Source organism: Ursus arctos, unplaced genomic scaffold (assembly GCF_023065955.2).
Source record: "Ursus arctos isolate Adak ecotype North America unplaced genomic scaffold, UrsArc2.0 scaffold_8, whole genome shotgun sequence".
Classification (NCBI taxonomy): Eukaryota; Metazoa; Chordata; class Mammalia; order Carnivora; family Ursidae; genus Ursus; species Ursus arctos.
Window position 1 is genome coordinate 11,255,897 of NW_026623100.1, and position 22,841 is coordinate 11,278,737.

General features: G+C 41.8%; 1 protein-coding gene across 12 annotated transcripts in view; it reads right to left on the bottom strand.

Annotated features, from left to right (window-relative positions):
* Positions 1–22,841, bottom strand: part of VWA3B (von Willebrand factor A domain containing 3B) — a 215,316-nt gene that overhangs the window by 162,694 nt on the left and 29,781 nt on the right. For all 12 annotated transcript variants that reach the window (XR_007190847.2, XR_006408145.3, XR_006408143.3 and 9 more), the window contains one exon: positions 19,385–19,500. Coding sequence is in view for 9 of the 12 variants with exons in the window: in XM_044378496.3 (XP_044234431.2) it covers positions 19,385–19,500 (116 nt within the window). In the remaining 3 variants the exon portion in view is untranslated. The remainder of the gene's footprint in view (positions 1–19,384; positions 19,501–22,841) is intronic.

Here is a 22,841-nt window from a genome sequence, read left to right on the forward strand (position 1 = left end):
GTCTACAATAAAAGCCCACTTGGAATCTCAAAAGGAAACTAACACTAATTGAATGCCAATTTTGTACTAAACATTTCCATGTGTGTTACATGTTTTAATTTTCCCCAAATCCATATGAGGTAAATGCTATCATTACCATTTTTACAACTGAGGGAACATAGTTTAGAAAGGTTAAGTAACTTGCTAAGGTCACACGAGTAGTTGGGGCAAAACTAGGGTTTGAATCCAGGTATGATTCCAAAGTTAATTCACTTTCCAGTAGACACTGTTTTCCAGAGCCAAAAAAGAACCATACAAAAACAAAAGACTGGGATATCTTTTGTTACTGTTCAGCAAAAATTTACTTCCCTCCCCATCCCATTGATGAGGGACTTAGTTATGTAATTGGCTTTGGTCAATGGAATGTTAGTGGTCATGACGTGAGCAGGGCCCCTAAACATGGCTGCACGGTTTGGCTTGGCTCTTGTGCTCACATTATTCACTACAATAAGAATATATCCTGGATAATGCTAGTTAAAAAAAGGACAAGTCCATCATAGATGAACCAAACTGCAGTTGACCAGAGAACTGTGATCAAGAAATAATGGCTGAAATCTTTCTAAATTTGATGGAAACTATAAACCAGCAGGTCCGAGAAGCCCAAAAAAAACTGCAACTACAAGATACACATCATTAGGATTGAAAAGAAACGGTGGGGGGCGCCTGGGTGGCACAGCGGTTAGGCGTCTGCCTTCGGCTCAGGGCGTGATCCCGGCGATCTGGGATTGAGCCCCACGTCAGGCTCTTCCGCTGTGAGCCTGCTTCTTCCTCTCCCACTCCCCCTGCTTGTGTTCCCTCTCTCGCTGGCTGTCTCTATCTCTGTCAAATAAATAAATAAAATCTTTAAAAAAAAAAAAAAAAAAAAAAAAGAAAAGAAACGGTGGGGGGCTTCAGAAGGTAAAAGGAGACAGAGAAGGGAAAAGCCAGGGAGGATGTGTGTCGGTCTTTTCTCGACCTCCAGAGGGTCAGTAGCATGACAAGTCACACCTAATGAAGACTGTGAGAGATGGGCAGTAGAAGGGAATAAACAGAGGAGCTGAATTTTCACCCAGGCTAATGTGGGGAAAACCAGACACAGTGCAGGCAACCGCGGGATCTCAGAGGGCAAGGGGAACAAAAGGATATGCCTCCTCCCATAAAAGTTCTCCCATAAAACAAACCCGGGGGAAGGTTTTAGACAGCACCTGGCCACAGAATCAGGGTTAGAGGCAATCTCCTCTTGATCCGTGAGGAGGGCAGCCACCACCATCTGCACAAGTGCTCAGCAGGGCTGACGCAGTAGGTGACATGAACCCTAGTCCCCTTCCTGTCCTCTCTCTAAATATTCTTGACAGTCAAAGAAGATTGACCTTAAGCTCTTGGGAGGTAATGGCAATGTAAGAACAACTTAAAATGCCATGTGCTATTTAACGTACCACCCTAAGCAGCCTCTGTCAAAACAATGGAAAAGCTTTCCAACACCTGAAGAGAACAGTCCTGGAAAAATTAAACAGGAAAAACCGGTGTGGAGGGAAATTCTTCCAAGGAATTACTGTACATACAAGAACCCAAAGCAAGCACAGAATAAAGGACTATACATGATCTACCAATTGTTGTCTTTGCAATGAAGCAAGAAACAAGACAAAATTGCTCTCAGCCTACAACTAGTTTTTACTTTTTTAGGGGAAGAGGCTGACGTAAGAAATTACCCCAAAATCCAAAGCCTAAAAGTTGGTAAAAATCTATGCGTAATTAACTTATTTGCAGATGATTACAATGTATTTCTTAAACCCATTACGAGAAATGCAGATTCCTACAAATATCTACCTGTCCGCAAGTATCAAATGTCAAAATTAGATGAAATCAGAATTTGTAGCAGTGTATCTAGTTTATCCAATCTCTGCTAGTTGAAGTCGGAGCATTCTAAATGACTTTGGAAACTTTAGAGAATAATTACAGCCTTTTACATCTCTACTTGATAATGGGTAAAAATGCCACGTTATTGTTCCAAAATTTTTTAAGGCTTTAATACACAAACTGTAGTAAGCAAACCACTGATACAGCTCAATCTTTTGTTTTGCTTTCAAATCGTTACCAGTGGACCTCCCCAAAACTGTACTAATAAACAGTATGGGGGGAGGAGTGAAGAAAAGAAAAAAAGAGAAAGGAAAGAAGAAAAATGTTTTGGGGACAAAAAATAAAAACCTTCAAATGTCCATGGATATTATGAGAAAACAAGTGTTCACTGAATCATGTGGCACAGAAACCAAGCATGCACGTGCTCTCCCCTCAGAAGATGCAGTTCGGCAACACAAGAAATAAAGATTTATTTGGATAATAGCAAATCCGTTTTTCACACCTACGGTAAATATACAGGGTAGAATGCAAAACAAATTAATGTCGAAAGGTCATCACCAGAAAGGGAAGACTAGAACAAGAAAGGGCAATTAAGCAGGGTAGATGGGCCAGGAGCAAGTCTAAGCCCAGGAATGCATTATATTAGAAGGGAAGCCACATACATCAGCAAAGAAAGGTAAAGGTCCATAAGTGAATGATGTGAATTCAGCTGTTAGCTATGTAACAAAAAATCTGTTTACATTCTTACATTACACCACACCTCAAAAACAAATCTAGAGGGCCCAAAAAGATCTTTGTTTTCGTTTTCAACTCAGGCCATTTTGGAATCACAAAGGAGCTACAGGATTTAGGGACAGGACTTGCTATGCAAATTTTAAGGGTGCATACAAATGATTGCCAAAATGAAAACAATAACTAGGATAAATTATCAATAAGTAATAATACTGATGAGTTAATGATTAATATACCAAGAGTTTTCACGATGTGATAAGAAACACAAGACCCCAGCAAATAAATGGGCAAAAGACAAGCAGAAAATTCATAAAAGAAGTTAAATACAAAAATGTCCAATTCCACTACTTATCATTACTTATGATATTAATTTCTTCATCAAGGAAATTCAAATAGAAATGAGATAACTATTTTTATGCTAATGCAGGTTCCATGAAATGGGACTGTTGATGTGAGTTACATCATCTTAAAACAGTTTTTAGAAAGCAAATAAATGTGAGAGACTAACCCAAAATGTTCAAACACAGTGATCCAGTATGGAAATCTATTCCCCAAAAAAGTCTAAAATACAGGCGGAAATATACCACACAGAAAAAGTGCTGTATTATTTCTAATAGCAAAAAAAAAAAAATCAAACTTACTCAAATGTCCAACAAGAAGCGATTTACAGAATTCTAGTATACCACTTTAATGAAGTACAAATGACCCTTGAACAACATGGGTTTGAACAATGTGGGTCCACTTATACACAGATATTTTTTTGATACAGTATAATACTGTAAACGTGTTTTCTCTTCCTTATGATATTAAAACATTTTCTTTATTCTAGCTTACTTTATACAAGAACACAGTATGTAATACATATAAAATAAAAACGTGAATCAACAGTTTTTGTTCTCAGTAAGGCTTCTGGTCAACAGTAGGCTATTAGTAGTTAAGTTCAGGGAAGTCAAAAGTTACATGCGCATTTTTCACTGCTCAGGGGTTGGTGCTCCTAACCCCCGTTATTCAAGGGTCAACTGTACTATGTATCTTTTAACATCACTTACAGAAGTTTTGTAAGAATGTGGAAAAATACTTGTTATAATATTAAGGAAAAAATGCAATATTCACAGTGGTACATAATACGATAGTGATGCTTTAATTGTTCTAAGTATACAATAAAGAAGACTGGAGGGAAATACACCAGTATGCTCAAGAGTGAAAATCTCTGGGTGGCAATAATGTGTCTTTTCCTTTCTTCTCTGTATTTCCCAAATTATTTACACTATGTCTGCACAGTGCAGGACAGCAGAGTGTTTATGACAGCCTGGGCTCAGACCTCCTGCTCTGCTTCTTACCAGTCATACAACCTCAAAAAATAACCCCAAGGCTACTTCTCTTCTGGAAAACTGGAGTAGTAATACCACTCACTTCACATAATTGTGAGGATTAAATGAAGCAATGTATATAATGCACTTAACAACACACACACACACACACACACACACACACACACACAATCAGCTTTAATCACTTTAGGAAAAGATCCTTTAAAGTGACAAGAGTTAACCATGAAACAGGTTAGTACACTTCATCACTCTCATCCAATAATTAGAAGTGATATATCACGGTTTCTAAGAAATAGTGGAAGAAAAAAAGACCAAAAAAGTTATTTTTTAAAATTTACAAATTATATTCTCTTTAAAACACCGGAATTTTATGCCAACCTACTGAAAGATATTTTGGAATTTGAGAACTTGATAATAGATGGGCTAAGCGTTCAAATGATACTTTATTAATTTTATGTAAATATAGTGAGTGGCAACATCATGCATGACACATACATGGGTGACAAGTAAAAGTGAAAGACACCGTCCACCTCACACAAAAGATGAAGACATCAGGTTCATGTTGGTTTTACTCACTTTAATACGTCTTTGAACATTCCAGACTTAGTCTTTACTTCCAGAATAAACACAACTATATAATTCAATATCTTTTCTTTTTCCTAGAAATTATTTTTGGGGGTGGGGGGTGAGAACGAAAAAAGAAAACACAGGGACTCCTGGGTGGCTTAGTCGGTTAAGTGTCTGCCTTCAGCTCAGGTCATGATCCCAGGGTCCTGGGATCAAGCCTCACATCAGGCTCCTTGCTCAGCGGAGAGCATTCTTCTCCCTCTCCCTCTCCCTCTCCCTGCTGCTCCCCCTGCTTGTGCTCTCTGTGTCAAATAAATAAATAAAATCTTTAAAAAGAAAAGAAAAGAAAGTACATATGCCTTCTTCTGTCAAATTAGGAGATAAAAATAACATCCAGAGCAGCTGAGATGGGCAGAAGCTGTTCAGAAGAAAGCAAGAGAAAGTGTACTTGTAGTGGTCCAGAGACCTGGGGCAGGTATTAGAAAGTGGGGGGCCCACCCAAAGTCAAGGGTGAGCAACATTGGATACTGGAACCTCAATGACAAGGACTAGTAGCAAAAGTCTATTTGGTTTAGAAAGGCAAAAGAGGTAAGGCTTCACAAAGTGTCATCCAGAACAAACTTATTTGTAGGAACCTCTCTCTCTGAGCAGTAGAGAAGCCAGCTTCTGAGTTGTGAAGCACAGACCCCTCCCTACACTACCTCCCATACGACCTGACTACAGATACCTATCTTAACTCCCTTCAACGGTGAATAATAAAAAGGAAGCTAGCACACAGCATCCAAACAAGGATACCATAAGAAAAAAAAAAAAGCAGCAAAGCTATTAAGAGATGAGTAATGCTCACAAAAATGCTATCAAGAACACATGAAAACTATGATCAATATTTCACCATGAATTAAAAATTATATATGAAGCCATCATCTCCATGAAGGAAGAAAACAAAGCAGAAACACAACAACTCAAGAGTAAGATGGCAAGAAATAGGAAGAAATGAAATATGAAAACTCAGGAAAGAAGAAAACAAATCACAGAAGATGAAACTGGTGGAAATTCAATGAAGAAAATATACTATGGAACTCATTGTAAGAAACCAGAGAAGGTGAACACAAACAGAAGTATTTTTAAAATATTAGAGGGATTAAATAAATAAAATATAAAAATAAGATATTAGAGGGGAAATGATAGATATGATAGTCAATGGAAATGTATTATACTTTACACATAAAATGAGTCCCTGAAGAAGAAAACCAGCATGGTACAAAGGTTAAGAGAATAAACTGAGTCTGAATCTTGGTTCTGTCTGCTATATGGTTTGGAGAAGCTTCTTAACCACTTTGTCTTCGTTTCTTCATCACTAAAATGAACAGAATAATAGTAACTACTCCATAGGGTTGTTATAAAGATTAAGTAACTTAAGATTTGATAAGAGGCTGGAATAGTACTTGGCACATACCAAGCAATGGCTAAGTTTTCCTTAAATTTGAAAATAATAAGTAATTTATATTTTAAAATAATAATAAATAAAACAATGGAACAGAACAAATATTTAAAGATCTAATTCAAGGAAACTTGCCTGAAATAGAAGTCTTAGATCTCCATATGTAAAGGGCACACTGTATACCAGGGAATATCAACTACAGCAGTCGACACTGAGATATATCTTAGGACTTAAGCGGCTTTGGAGCAAAATGGCTGAATAAGATGTCCCTCGATCATATCCCCACCAATAACCAACATGCATCAATCCACAGACAAAAGTACCTACACGGGAGCTTTGGGATCCAGGTAAGAGATTGTGAAATGCTGGCATAGTCTGAGACTGAGAAGAGCCATTTTGAGAAGACAGGACAGAACCAATGCTGCTGATTTGCTGACCATGGTCCTGGACACCAAAACAGAAACAGCTCTATACCCACTGAGGACTCAGCTACAGCCTCATTTGATTTGGTCCTGTCATCAGCACCATATGCCCATATGCTCAAGGACCAGGAGTCATGCAGAGTAGTAGGTAATAGACACACTGACCTTGATCCTGGCTATGGACCCTGAAGTAGCCCATGAAGTGGTTCCAGTCCCTATTGGCCATGGTCCAGAAGCCCCTGGAGGTAAACCCACCAAACTCAGTTAGTAGATTCTAAAAAAGCCCTATAACTGGGCTCCAGCCCATCCCAGCCATGATGCATAGTCTTGCCGGCACAAGGACTGTGCAGGAGACAATCCAGTCTGCACCCCCAGGGATCCTGAAAGGGCCTTATACTAGGCTCCAGTCCTCTTCCAGTGAGAGTCTGCAAGCAGGCCTGCTGACTCAGTGACCAGGAAGGAGCCACTTGTGGCTGGACCCTTGGAGATCCAGAAAGGGCTCTATACTCAGCTCCAGACCCTTCATAACCAGTATGCCAGCCACCCTGGGTCTAGAGTCCCAGCAGGAGATACTCCAGTCTGAAAGAGTCCTACACTAGGCTCCAGGCCCTCCCAACTGCAGTCTGTAAACAGTCATCCTGACACAGGGACCCAGCAGGAGATACTCCCAGCTGTGCCCCAGAGATCCTGAAGGGCCTTATATTTGGCTCCAACCACATCACAGATGCAGGCCTGGCAGACCTGCCAGCCCAGAAAACCAGAAGAAGACACTCCTGTCTTCACTTCAGAAGATCCTGAAAGAGCCCTATACTTGGCTCTAGCTCCTCCACCATGGTCTAGGGCTAGTCCTGCCCATGCTGGGACTCATCCAGTGACCAGGCAGCAGTCCTCACAGAGACCTGGTGGGAGCCACACGTACCATGCACCTAGTAATAGGCGTATTGTCTAAGGACCCAACTGTGGATCCTGAAGAGGATCCTTGTCCCAGTGCCACCCTACTAAACAAGGTACTGGACACAGTTCCATTCACCCAGGGACCAGAGAGGATCCATACACACCTGCTAATTGTGGAACCCACTGTAGCTCCAGCAGTAATCTTATAACTGGCTCTAACCCAGTATGACTGTGATTCTGGAGGTAATCCCATCAGACCAGGGAATAGATAGAGGTTTGTACCTATGGAAACCAGTCTATAATGACTGGAAGAGGTGTCTGCTTCTTTGACTACAGATATCATTACAAGGCTACATGGATCATAAAGAATCAGGCAAATATGACACCACCAAAGGAAACTAATAATATTCCAATAACCAACCCCAAAGAAATGGAGATCTGTGAAATATGTGACAAAGAATCAAAATTATCATCTTAAAGAAATTCAATGAAATGCATAAGAACATAGACAATCCAATGAAATCAGGAAAATAATGTATGAACAAAATGAAAAGCTTAATAAAGAAACAGAACCCATAGGGGCGCCTGGGTGGCACAGCGGTTAAGTGTCTGCCTTCGGCTCAGGGCGTGATCCCGGCGTTATGGGATTGAGCCCCACGTCAGGCTCCTCCGCTATGAGCCTGCTTCTTCCTCTCCCACTCCTCCTGCTTGTGTTCCCTCTCTCGCTGGCTGTCTCTATCTCTGTCGAATAAATAAATAAAAAATCTTTAAAAAAAAAAGAAAAAAGAAACAGAACCCATAAAAAAAGACCAAAGTAGAATTCCCCAAACAAGAAAACAATGATGGAACTGAAAATTCAAGAGAGCTTCAATAACAGACTTGATCATGCAGAAGAATCATCAAACTCAAAGACAGATCATTTGATACTAACCAGCTAGAGGAACGAAAAGAAAAAAGAATAAGAAAGGGTGAAGGAAGTCTGCATGAATTATGGGACACCATCAAGCAAAGAAATATTCACACCATGGGAGGCCCAGAAGGAAAAGAGAAAGGGGCAGAAAATTGATTTTAAAAAATAACAGCTGAAAACTTCCCAAATCTAGGGAGAGAAATGGATATCAGGTATAAGAAGCTCAAAGGACCCCAGGCAAGATCAACCCAAAGAAGATTACTCTGATGCATGTTATAATAAAAATGTAGAAACTCAGAGACAAGGAGGGAATTTTGAAAGCTGCAAGAGAAAAACGATTTGTCATATACAAGGGAACCCTGTAAAGCTATTAGCAGATTTTTCTGTGGAAACCTTGCAGTCCAGGAGGAAGTGGAATAATATATTCAAAGTGCTGAAAGAAAACACTGCCAACCAAGCATACTATATCCAGGAAAACTGTCCTTTAGAAATGCAGGAGAGATAAAGACATTCCTAGACAAATGAAAGCTAAGGAAATCCATCACCACTAGACCAGACTTGCAGGAACGTTAAAGGGAGTTCTTCAAGTTGAAATGAAAGGACACTAAGTACCAATACAAAAACATATAAAAGTATGAAACTCACTGGTAAAGGTAAATATTTAATTAAATTCATAATGTTGTAATAGTGTGATGGTGGTATGTAAATGACTTCTATCTCTAGTATAAAAGTTAAAAATATATTAAAAATAACTACGACGACAGTAATTTATCATAGATGCACAATATAAAAAGATGTAAAGTTTGACATCAATAGCATAAAATATGGGGAGAGAAGTAAAAGTGTAGAGTTTTTGTATGCAATTAAAGGTAACTTGTTATCAGCTTAAAAGAGACTGTGATATCTGCAAGACATTTTATGTAAACCTCATGGTAACCACAAAAAAATACTTATAGTAGTTACACAAAAGACAAAGATAAAGGAATTAAAGCACACTACTACAAACAATAATCACAAAGGAAGACAGTAAGAGAGGAACAAAGGAACAAAGAAAGTTTTAAAAGTCAGAAAACGATTAACAGCAATAGTAAGTCCTTACCTATCGATAATTATACTAAACATAAAAGGACTACATTATTCAATCAAAAGACACAAAACAGCTGAATAGATTCTTTAAAAAACACAAAATCTAACAACATGTTGCCTATAAGAGACTCACTTTAGCTTTAAGGACATATATAGGTTGAAAGTGAAGGGATGGGAAAAGACATTCCATGCAAATGGTAACCAAAAGAAAGCAGGAGTGGCTATACTTTTATCAGATAAAATAGACTTTTAATCAAAATTGGTCACAAGAGACAAAGAACGTCACTATATAATGATAAAGGGATCAATTCATTGAAAGGATATAACAATTGTAAATATGTATGCATCCAACACTGGAGTACCTAAATATTTAAAGCAAATATTACCAGAACTGAAGGAAGAAACAGACAACAATGCAATAACAGGACTACAGTATCTCACACTGAGCAATGGATAGATCACCCAGACAGAACATCAATAAGGAAACACGACTTGACCTATATCTTGGACCAACTAGAGCTAATGTAATTATTGATAGATAAGGACTCACTAACTTACTAATGGGAGAAAACTGGAAAATTACCAAATGTGTGGAAATTAAACAACACACTCCTGAACAACCAATGAGTCAAAGAAGAAGTCAAAGGGAAACCAAAAAAATATCTTGAAAGAAATGAAAATGGAAATATGTATCAATCTATGGGGTGCAGCAAAAGCTAGTCAAAGAGAGAAATTAATAGCAACAACACCTATATTAAAGGGGGGGAGATCACAAATGAACAACCTAAATTTATACCTCAAGTAATTGGAAAGAACTAAGCCCAAATTTAGCAGAAGTAACAAAGATCAGAGCAAAACTAGATGAAATGGAGACCATAAAAATAGAAAAGATGAACAAAACTTAGAGCAGGTTTTTTGAAATGATAAACAAAATTGATAAACCTTTAGCTAGACTAAGATAAAAAGAATCAATAAATAAAATCAAAAATGAAAGAAAAGTTACAATTGACACAACAGAAATACAAAGGATTATAAGAGACTAAAATGAACACCAACAAACTGGATAATGGATAAATTCCTAGAAACATACAACCTACCAAAACCGAATCATGAAGAAATAGAAATTCCAAAAAGAGACCAATAATAAGTAAGAAGGCTGAATCAGTAATCAAAAATCTCTCAATCTAGACAAGCCCAGGACTAGAAGGTTTCACTGGTGAATTTGATCAAACATAAAAGAATTAATACCAGCCCTTCACAAACTCTTCCAAAAAGGTGAAGAGAACAGAACACACCAAAATTCATTTTACAAGGCTAGCATTACCCTAATACCAAAGCCAGATAAGAACACTACAAGAAAACTACGAGTCAGTTTCTCTGATGAATACAAATGCAAAAATTCTCAACAAAATACTACCAAACCGAATTCAACAGCACATTAAAAGGATCATACACCATGACCAAACAAGATTTTTCCCTGGAATGCAAGGGTGGTTCAACACATACAAATCAAAGTGATACACCATGTTAACAGAACAAAGGATAAAAACTTATATATCCTCTCAATACATGCAGAAACTCCATTTGACAAAATTCAAAATCCTTTCATGAAAAATAACTATGAAATGAGCTCTCAACAAATTGGGCATATCAGGAACATACCTCAACATTAAAGGACACATACAACAAACCCACAGCTAGCATCAAGCACAACAATAAAAAGTTGAAAGCTTTCTCACCAAGATCAGGAAGAAGACAAGAACTCCCACTCTTACCACTCACATTCAACAAAGTATTGGAAATCTTAGCCAGAGCAATCAGGCCAAAAAAAAAAAAAAAAAAAAAAGACATCCAAATCAGAAAGGAATAAAATTGCCTCTGTTTGCAGATGATATAATCTTATATATAGAAAACCCTAAAGACCCCACGAAAAAACTATTAGAACTAATAAATTCAGTAAACTTCACAGGATACAAAATCAACATACAAAAATCAGTTGCATTGCTATACCCCAAAACAATCAGAGAAATTTAAAAAAATCTCATCATCAAAAATAATAAAATGCATAGGAATAAATTTAACCAAGGTGAAATCCCTATCTTGAAGAGGTATCTGCACCCCCAAATTCAGTGCAGCATTATTCGCAACAGCCAAGACATGGAAACAACCTAAGTGTCCAGCAATAGATGAATGGATAAAGATGAAAGATGTAGCTAGACACACAGATGAAATACATACATTAATGAAATATTACTCAGTCATGACAAAGAAGGAAATCCTGTCTTTGCAACGACACTGATGGACCTTGAAGGCATTACAGTAAGTGAAATAAGATAAATCATGATCTCCCTTATATGTGGAATCTTAAAAAAAAAAAAAAATAGAAACACATAGTAACAGACAGTAGAATGGTGGTTGCCAGCAGCTTGCTGGGGGACATAAGTAAGTTCTGGGGATCTACTGTGCAGACAGTGACTGTAGTTAACAACACAGTATTATATACTTGGAAGTTGGTGAGAAAGAAAATCTTAAATGTTCTCACCACAAAAAAGAAAAAAAAGAAATGGTAATTATGTAAGGTGATAGAGGCATTAACTACTCTTACTATGATAATCATTTTGTAATACATATGTGTATCAAATCATCATATTGTATACCTTAAACTTACACAATGTCATATGTCAATTAAAGCTCAATAAAGCTGGGAATAAAAATGATCATTTGTACAACCTGGTAAAAAGATAAAGTCAGAAAAGAAAAAAAAAATCAAGCTAGCTTCAGGTTTCTCCTCAGCGGCATGCAACATGAGGAGACACCGGAGCACAAGCCATAGCCGACGCTCAAGGGGGAAAGAGTGAGCCAAGAGCTTTCTCTCCAGCCAAGCTGTCCTTTAAGCATGAAGATCTAGAAAGACCGTTTGAAAACCCTGGGAATATTGTCCTTGTGATTATTCCTTGAGAAAACTATTAGAATTTCAGCCAATCAAGAGATACCTTAGAAAACCAAAGCAAATGGACTATAAGTGAGAAATGAATCTATTTAATAATAGAAGTAAAACTAAAACAAACATGAGAATTAGCATATCAGAAGAAAATAAAAACTTAGTCTTTAAGCTGCTTACCTAGTGGTAAGAACAGCAGGGTAACCAACAGGAGGATGATGGTTAGGCATAAGAGCACCCATAATTTATTGACCTATCAACTATGCCCCTATCACTATGACCTATCAACTATGTACCAGGTGCTGTATAAAACACTGTGTGTGAGGTACCTGGGTGGAACAGTTGGTTGGGTGTCTGACTCTTGATTTCGGCTCAGGTCATGATCTCAGGGTTGACATGGAGCCCCACGTCGGGCTCCACACTCAGCGCAGAGTCAGCTTGACTGGCTTGAGACTCTCTCTCCCTCTTCCCCTCCCCACCCAAATAAATAAATATATCTTTTTAAAAAAAATAAAACACTGTGTGTGTGGTATATACACACCCACACGATGTACACATACATACATATGTATATAAAAACACATATATTCACACACACACATATATATTCCCTACAACCCATAAGGCAAACACCATTATCCTCATTCATAAATAAGAAAGCTAAAGCTCAGATTGGTCAGGTACCTTAACCAAGATCACACAGCTAAGTGATAAATCCAGACTCAGGTCTGACTCCAAAGCCAGGCTCTTGATTCTACTTCATTTGAGTTCCTAGAACATAGGATAGTACCTTATTCTGCCTCCTCATCATTTAACACAGACAATATAATAGAATAGTAACAATCTATCATTCCCATTTTATAGATGAGGAACAGGAGGCAGAAAGGTTAAATACCTTGCCTAAAGTTACAAAGCTATGTAAGTGACAGGGCCAGCCAGTGTGGCTGAGAGCAGTGCTAGGCAACAGCCACATGATGCGAGCCACCGATATAATTTCAAATTTTCTAGTAGCCACATTTTAGAAAGTAAAAGAAATAAGTGAACTGTTACCCTATATATTCATATTATCATCTCAACATATCTATATTAAAAATTATCTGCTGTTTTACGTTTTTTCCATACTAAGTTTTTGGAATCCAGTGTGTAATTTACACTTACAGCACATACAAAATTGGACTCAACACATTTCAAGTGTTCAGTAGCCACATGAGGCCAGTGGCTTCTGTACTACACAGAGAAACTCTAGACCTACATGTGCCACCAACTTAATACCATACAAACTCTCCATTTTCCATTCTGTTATTTTACAAAATTTTTTTAAAAAAGTAAACAGTTATAATATCTCAGTGGTTTTCAACTCTACGGAAAAGCCATCCTAGGGTTAGAGTTTCACCTTCATAGAAAGTCACATTGATGTATGTCAGTGGATCATATTGTGTGATGGTGATCTGTTCTCCTTGTACTTTCTGTTCCCTACCCTCCTTCCATATTCAAGCAGATATCAGGCACATTGCAAATCTGTCCCACAGGAGGCAGGGCAGAAAGACAAAGCAGCAGGCAAGACATTCTGGCTTTTTCTTTTGAAGTCTAAACCCCTAGGAGAGGCCTTAGGGTTTACAGAGAAGGTAGCTTTGAAGAAGCAAGAGGGAGTTGAGAGGAGAGGAGTTGTCGCAGATGAGGAGATTCCCTCTAGTTTGGGGGAGAAGAGGAGAGGATCCCGGGAGAAGATGGGAACTGGCTCCACATCTCTGCAGCACCTTGGGAGGAAGGCACATAGCGAATCCAGTGGGGTAGGGCAGGGTGTCCTCAAAAGACTCCCACATCCGAAGCCCAGAATGGGAGCAGCAGAGAACTGGTTGACCAGGAGCACCCATAAGACAGGGACCATGAGTATTTATGGGGCAATTTGGGGGAACAGATGTCCGATGACTACAGCCCCACCTGAAGGGTTTTTAGCACTCCCTGGGGCCTCCAAAACTTGGGAAAATCTCAGGAGGAGAATTCTGAGATAAACTGAGGTTAATATCCTACCAATCTGCTAGGATAGAAGGGCCCTGGAATCAAAAATTAAACTGAATTCGAGAAATCAAAGAATATGACCAACCTTGCTTTTGTGACCAGACATTCATATCTGACATTAGGGGCCTCACCTGAGTGCACAGTGTCCCCTACACAAGCATTACACCGGAGCCAATTCATGTCTAGTCGAGGATTCTAACCATTGGAAACTGATGTGCAGAGAAGGTGTGGCTTCTTGGAAGTCACTACAGACTTGGGGAACACCAGTGGCCTGAGATGAGACTGAGTTTCAAAGAATACCAAAGAATACTTTTAAGTCCTAGTCGGATACAAAGTAATCAGCAGAAAGACCACTTGGAGTTTGCTTAGACTTATTAGTTTCCCAGACTCCCTGAGAATGCCCAGAAACAGGGACATGGAAGATAAGATTATTTTTCTGGCCTCTATTTTAGACTCTGAAGAAAGAAGAACTATTTCGGCAGCACCAGCTAAAGCCCTACCAGCCAGGGCAGATGAAACCTGTCATTGTGGTCAAGCGTAGGCTGCCATCTTTACAGGATGCCATCTTTACAAGCTAACGTGCACAGATTCCTTACGAGCCAGCCACCAACACAAGGAAACCCTGCTACCTGCCCATCCAATTCACACCTTAACCTCCCATTGAAGAGGTGGCCTGGGACACCTACCTGCCAGGAGAATGTGGGGAAGGGGGAAGCCTGGCGCAGGGAAGAACAGTGAAAGTATTGCCCAGTCCTAGAGAGGAATCTTTTCTTTAAAAAAAAAAAAAAAAAAGCCAAGAGTTCAGGGAAGCTCAAATGCCTCTGATATATTTTGCTTATGGATGAGATGAATATTTCATGATGTACAAATACCATGAAGAGAACTCATACTCATTAACTGAGAGGGAAGTCAAGCTGCAGGGGGCTGGGTGGCTCAGAATAGCTCCAGAAGGTAGCATCACTCTGGTCCCACAGTAATTAGGCTCTGTTGGCACCCCTTCTCCTCCCCAGCAGTTAGTCAAGCCCAGAACAAAGAGAGAAAGAGGCAAGGACACCTACATGGAGAGAAACATGGGAGAGGAGAGTGCTGGCTGCTCTATGCCCACTGAGTGTAAACATGAGCAGGGACCCAGCCAACTCTGGGCAGAAAGCCAAGCGGAAGGATGGCTGTGAGGATGGAAAGCGTAGAACTACAGCTTCAGGTCAGCATCACTTGCCAGATTAAATCTCCTGCAATTCCTAAACCTAAACCAAAGCTCCTGTTCTCTACAACGAGGAGAGCCCATCCGAGGGTGATGGAGCATGCCTGGATGGGGTGGAGCCTGGGCTGGCAGGAAGCGGAATTTCTAAGGCAGAAAGTCATCCCCAGAAGTGAAAGGTAAGAAGTCTACCCAGCGCCTAGGTTCCCACACCCAACTTCTGGGAGCCTGGGGTTGTGACCCAGTGACCCAGCCAGTCCAATGCTACCAATGTCCTGAGAGCCCAATGCCGGCCAGTGACCTAGTCCTACCCTCTTGCAAGTGACAAACCATTCCTTTCTTGAAACATGGAGATTTGCTTCAGAAAATGCGGGTGGCTGAGGTCATGTCATGACCTTTGCAATATCACTATTGCACCCTACGCACACACACACACACACACACACACACACACACACACGCTCTTTCCCTTTGTCATTACTCCGTGCTTGCTGGGTTCGGGGGATGTCCACAGCAGGGGAAAAACGGTCTGTACAATTCCCCCTAAAGTGTGAGAAAATGAGAATGAAGTAATGAAAAAAGAAGATTATGAAAATTTAACTGATCTATCTTGCATACCAGAGTATGTGAAGAGAGATTCTTGCCTGCCCTGGTTTCTGAACACTTCCCAAACCACCACTAAAAGATGCCATTCTGTCGGTGACTCATAGGCCACAAGCAGATGCCTCATAAGCAGCCTGAGAGAAGAGAGGGAGAGGAGGGTCGGGAAGGAGTCCTCAGAAGGGTAATGTGCAGAGGGGACAGAAAAACCCAAGCAAAGGCAGTGGGAGAAGCATCTTTGAGGGCTCAGCTGAGAGCGTTGCTCTAAGAAGGCAGCAAACATTTAGACTGGGCTAGAAAGTAGGGGCCCGATGCAAAAGTGAGGTTACAACGTGGGGCAGGACCAAGCAAGCGCTCCCACGCCCGATCAATATAAAACTTCAGCGAGAGCTATGAATGTACTCCCCAAGTATTTAAATTTAAAATAATGTCATTTCAATATACCTATGTTTCAATTCTTTGATCTTTTCAACAACTTTAATAACCCCAGAACAATCATTAAAAATAATAAATTAAAACGTGTACAGAGGCATACATTTTTCCCTTTACCTCAGGCTCCCATATGACTTAACACATCATCATTGCTGGAGCCTATCTTTATTTAAAATTGTGACATTTTGATCACCATGGATTTTTTTGGCATTAATTTTGAACTTTTAAAACGTTGCACTGTAATATTGTTTAAACACATGACAAGATGCTCAACATCACTAATCATTAGGAAAATGCAAATCAAAACCACAATGAGATACCACCTCACACCGGTGAGGATGGCTAGTGACCAAAACCAAAAAGGAAACAAACAAACAAAAAACCAGAAAACCACGAATGTTGGAGATGATGGGCAGAACCTGTGCACGGTGAGTGGGACATAACCCAGAGAAGCCGCTGTGGAAAACAGAGTGGAGACTCCTCAAAAATTACAAATGGAATCACCAGATATTCCACTTTAGGGTCTATACTCCAAGAACTGAAAGCACGGTCTCAGAGAAATATTTGTACACGCACGTTCACAGAGACACCACACGCAATAGCCAAAAGGTAGGAGCAACCCAAGTGTCCACTGGTGGATAAATGGATCAACAAAATAGGGTCTATATACGTACGAGAGTATCATTCAGTCTTCAAAAGGAAGGAAATTCTGACACACGCTCCAACATGGATGAACCTGGAGGACATATGCTAAGTAAAATAAGTCAGACACGAAATGACTTATACGAGGTATCTAAAGTAGCCCAATTCAGAGATGGGCAGTAGGATGGTAGATGCCACGAGCTGGGGGAGGGGAGAACGGAGACTTGTTGTTGGTACAGAGTGTCAGTTTTGCAGATGAGAAGAGTTCTGGAGAGCTCACAGCAGTATGAACATACTTAGCACTACTGAATTGTACACTTCAAAATAGCTGAGGTGGTAAATTTTACTTTACATATATTGTACTACGATTTGTTAAATGACTATTCATCTTGACTACAGTTTTTCCGCCTTGGGGTAGTGCATGGGGTAACGGGAAGTCATACTCTGAAAGCCTCTGAGCAGTGTCCCCTCTAACTCTTCACTTGACAGTCTCTCCTTTCCATGCAACAAGAGGCACAAAGAACTCCTGGCCAGGCGTTCCTGAGGGGGCGGCCTCCCTCCCCGGCCCAGAAAGGGGCCCGAGCAAACCCCCCATACTGGCAAATGCTTGACCCTGACAGTGGGCAATGGGGAATGGGAATTGAACAGGAAGGACTGATCATCTGCCTCTGAGGCCTTGGGTCGGGTTGGAAACCACACATTTTTCCAAACCAGAATAGTCTGTCAAGGATTTCTGGGCAGTTTTTGAGTGGGAGAAATGCAATGTTGGCATTTCTGGGACACCGTGATGGATAGAGGAGACAAGATTGTGTGTTTAGGATTTGGGCTCTCTCCTCAAATTCAGAACGTGGGATCACTGAAATGGCATAAGAACAGCAGGCCATGCTCTGAGCACTTCAGACTAAGAAAATGTTTTAATCTATAATTTAATCTGTATGAGTCACAGGGTTGGGAAGGTGGTAGATGCTGAAAATGTAAGCTATGCAGCCAGATAGGTTTCCCTTTATAACTAAGTTGCCAAGGAACACATAAGCCAAAACTGAACCCCTCACACTCTTTACCCTGATTGAAACATTGCCCACCAGGCTTAATCTTGTAAATTACTTTCGCTAGGCCTGGCATACTTCCTGAATTAATTGTTTTTGTTAGATTAGCATTAACCTTGCTTAACAATTGACATTCTTTTCAAATTCTCTGGGGATAGCCACTTCGCCATCAGAACAAAGGCGTAAGTTACCTAAAGCAGTGCCACCAATGAGCTCTAGAAGAACCTCTCCCCTGCTCGCATAGGGGCACTGAGAATCTGAATCCACAAAGTGTGTGTCAGGGACAGGCTTTGTGACTCGACCTCCTGCCTTCGTCTCCACCTGGCCCCCTAGCCTCTTAATGCAACCGCCTCCCCCTCAGGCCCTGTGCCCTTCTCCCAGGAGTCTCTGCAGCACCATCGTGTGAACAGAGGAACGGGTCAAGCAGATGTATCCTGCGGCTTCTTCCCTTCGCCCAAAGAGCAGTTCTTGCCTTATACTGAAGCTAGAGGTTTCTGTCAATAACTAAAAATGAGTAGGAGGGTAGAGGCGGGGATGGGCTCTCTCAGACCTCGAGCTGGGTCACGCCACAACATCTCACACGGGAACATGAGCCTCCTTCCCTGCTTTTTTCAGCAGGGTTCACTCGGTGTCTTTGGCACTTTGCAATTTCATCAGCCCCAAAGAAACTCCCACCTCTTGGTTCTCTGAGTAACCTTCTAGCACTGTTTTTTTCTGAACCTACTTCTCACTGATTTGATGACCTCATCCTCTATGCTTGTTAAACTCTCTGATCACACTCTCTGAATAAAAGGGGAGGTTCACTCTGCCTCCACAGAGGTTCCTGTGGGGCCCTGGCCCTCGCAAGAGGCAGGTCAATCCCGCACATGAATCTATAAGCATCGCTGTCACTGACAGGCAGGGCAGCAGAAAACCCACAGATGTGTTGGCATCCTCGCTACAGCATCAGCTAATGTGGGCAGCTCAGCGGCTCTGCCTTCCCAGGAGCTAAGTCCAGCACTGACACATCGGAGCCACGTCTCCAGAAGGTCCTCAAGTTCGTTCAGCACACATAACTTAGGCCACTTCCCTCAGTGGTAATAAACGTATGCTTGTTGCCAGGCTGACAAATTCACCAGTAATACCATGAACTGCCCCTGGACCATATAAATAATGACAAAGATACCATTAATCCCCACCTAGTGCTTGATTTCCTAAAGATACAGAAACCCACGCCGCGGTGTTGTGTGTGTTTTGGATCCCAGATACCTGGAGGGTGTTTTCCTTTCAGTTTCCTTAAATTCCAAGTAATTACACTGTCACCATCCTTTCCGGCAAATGCGGGAATCTCCACACACTCTGTTCTCTCTGCAAATGCATGGAATCTGAAACAGGAAAAGATTTGCAACATGAGGCTAGTAGTGCTGTTTGTGCATGTCTATTCATTCTCCCAGGACCGTGAACTTGTTCTGCTGTGGTGCCGAGCATCTTAGATGTTTCGTGGCTTTTCCCTGTACCTGGTGCACTCCCCCAAAACAAAAGACAGGGAGGCAAAAGAGAAGAGAGAACTGTGCATGCTGTTGGGATTTTAATGCATGACGCTTCTCTTCTCTTACAGGGTAATTAACTCAACCAAACGGTATGTATTGACCCTAGAACGATGATACCTTCTGCTTTATATGTATCCTCCTGTTCCCGGGGTTCAATCATGTCAACACAGTGTTGACAAGCCAACAGTCAAACGAGGCCCACACAGTGCCCACGGTGCTGCGGGTTCAGTGTTGAAAGCTGGCGACAACAGGCACCATTGGCTCATCTGCCAATTGCCGAAGGGCTTCAGTCAACTTTAACTCAGCAAACAGGCACTTCTCCAGAAATTAAGCAGAAGCGCAAATGCAAAGAATTCTTGTGTGGACAAGTTTTTAGGGCCCAACCCCTCAAAATGCGGGCCCTGGAGCAGCAGCAGCGCCTGGGAGCTGGGGAGGGATGCACATTCCTGGGCCCTCCCTGGAGCCGCTGAGGCAGTTACTGCACTCTAACAAGACCCCTGGGGGATTCACGAAGCCCTGGTGTGCTCTACAAAACGATGGGCTAGGCACCCCCTTGACGCCAATTATCTGCAATCCACAGTCAGTGATAGCAGGGAACTTCTTTCCGATTACCAGATCATCTCTGGGTAACGCTCCTCTGGCCCCGTAAGAGTTCCACCTCTGCCTGTTCTTCGGCACGAAGAGAATCCTGAAGCAGGGGTTGGGATGGACAGACAGATGCACACATGGTAGGAGAGGTGTGGGGGCTTCCCCTGGGCCATGGAAAGCCTCAGTACTATATTTCTAGAGGGTTTCGGGTGAGACTGAAACAATGACGATGGCAATCAACAAGCCGGCCTTGTCCATGAGGCCAACGGACACTCAAGCTGCCACACCGGCCTCACACAGGTGCTTCCACCAGAGCAGAGACGGCCAGCTTCCTTTGTCCTGTGACCTCCTTACAAAGCAGAGGGGGAATGGCTGAGGTTTGTCCTGCCAGGTCCCACACCCTGAGTGCCAAGGCCTTTGGTGCCCAGGACTTTCTACACTCTGATCTGTTCTCCAGATAGAAAAAAGAACAGATGAGAAAAGTCGGACATTTCCTCTGGTGAATATAACCTCATTATGCAGAAAGCAAAACATGCTTTGCAGGTCGGTGGCTCTGTTCAGACCCACCGAGGCACAGGGGAACCAACCACCCGGCCTCCCTGCAAGCTGAGCAGCTCAGGGCATGGCCTTTAGAGTTCTATGATGACTGCCCTTAAGCTGAGGCTCAACGGCCAAGGCTGTGCGGATGCCAGCCAAGAGACCTGGGGATCTGGCCGGGGCAGAGCAGGCAGGAGCACCACCCATGGCCCTTGCAAGGGCCAGAGCAGGGACAGAAAAGCATGTCTATATTTCATCCTCTTCTGCAGAACTCACACTCAATGGTACATGGCCTAAAAGTCAGGAGGTGAACTGCAGCTTCTCCCATGGTAAGTTATGCCCTAACCTCTCACCTGCCCAGAGAAAGTGCCCCCATGTGAATTAAGCAGAGGACCAGCAAGACAGGTGGACCTGCTGGTTGCCTTTTACTGTCTCCAGGAGCAAAAGTAGGACAGTGAGTCCCCCTGTATTTGGGGGGATTTAGGAACCCAGAATTGAAGCCAAACACCTAACGTTAAAAGATTTCAAAGTGATTTAATGGTAGCCAGAGCAGTGGTCTTCAGAATCACGAGGGGTCCTGTTAAGAATGAATGTTCTTGGCCCTCCCTAGTGCCCAGAAACTCGGGATCTCTGGGGCTGTGGCCAAGACACTTGCATTTTAATCAAACTTCCTAGGCAGCTCTTAGGCAATGTGAGTGATTAAATGTGTATTCCCAGGATCCCCTCTATTTTTTTTTTAAGATTTTATTTATTTATTTGACAGAGAGATAGCAAGAGAGGGAACACAAGTAGGGGGAGTGGGAGAGGGAGAAGTAGGCTTCCCACTGAGCAGGGAGCCCGATGTGGGACTTGATCCTAGGACCCTTGGATCATGACCTGATCCCCTCTATTATGTAGAATCAGCCTGTAAGTTGAAGCCCCGGACCTCCGAATTAGTAACAAGCTCCCCAGGCAAATGTGATGAGCAATTAAATTTGGGAACACATGTTCAAGGGCAGGAATTGTACCCATTTCAGACAGGCTAACTGAGGCAAGGACTCAGTCATTCTCCTTATAGCCACATAAGAAATGATCTCTCTCCATAAGGGACCTAAACCTATCCAGACAAGGGGGTGGGTATGTTTTAAAATGTAGATTCAGTTATTATTCAGCTATGATGAGGCCACCAGATCAGTTTAACTGCCACTGAAAATACAGTTTGCTACTCACAGTTCCTGCTATAGAATGTATTGTGGTCCCCACCCCCCAAATTCATATATTGAAGCCTTAACCCCCAATGTAACCATATTTGACCATATTTGGAGATAGAGCCTTTAGGAGTTAATTAAGGTTAAATGAGGTCATAAGGCTAGGGCCCTGATCCAATGGAATTAGTACCTCTTTTTTTTTTTTTCAAGATTTTATCTTTTTTTTTTTTAAGATTTTATTTATTTATTTTTCAGAGACAGAGAAAGAGAAAGAGCACAAGCAGCGGGAGTGGCAGGCAGAGGGAGAAGCAGGCTTCTCACCAAGAAGGAGCCTGACTCACGACTTGATCCCAGCACCCCAGGACCCCAGGATCACGACCTGAGCAGAAGACAGACGCTCAACCGACTGAGCCACCCAGGCATCCCTTAAAGATTTATTTTAAAGAGAGAGAAAGAGCATGTGCACAAGCAGAGAGGGGAACAGAAGAAGGGGGAGAGACTCTCAAGTAGTCAAGCAGACTCCCCTCTGAGCACAGAGCCCCGTGGGGCGACTCGTTCTCTCCACCCTGAGATCATGACCTGAGCAGAAGTCAGAAGTCAGATGCTTAACCAACTGAGCCACCCAGGGGCCCCGGGATTAGTATCTTTTTAAGAAGATATACCAGAGAACTTATAGGCATGCTTGTGCTTTCTCTCTCTCTCTCTCTCTCTCTCTCACTCTCCCCCCCTTCATCCCTCCTTCACTGCCTCCCATGAGAGGCTATAGTTAAGAAGGCAGCCCAGAAGAGAACTCTCACCAGAAACTGAATCGGCCAGCACCTTGATCTTGGACTTCCCAAGCCTCCAGAAGTGTAAGAAATAAAT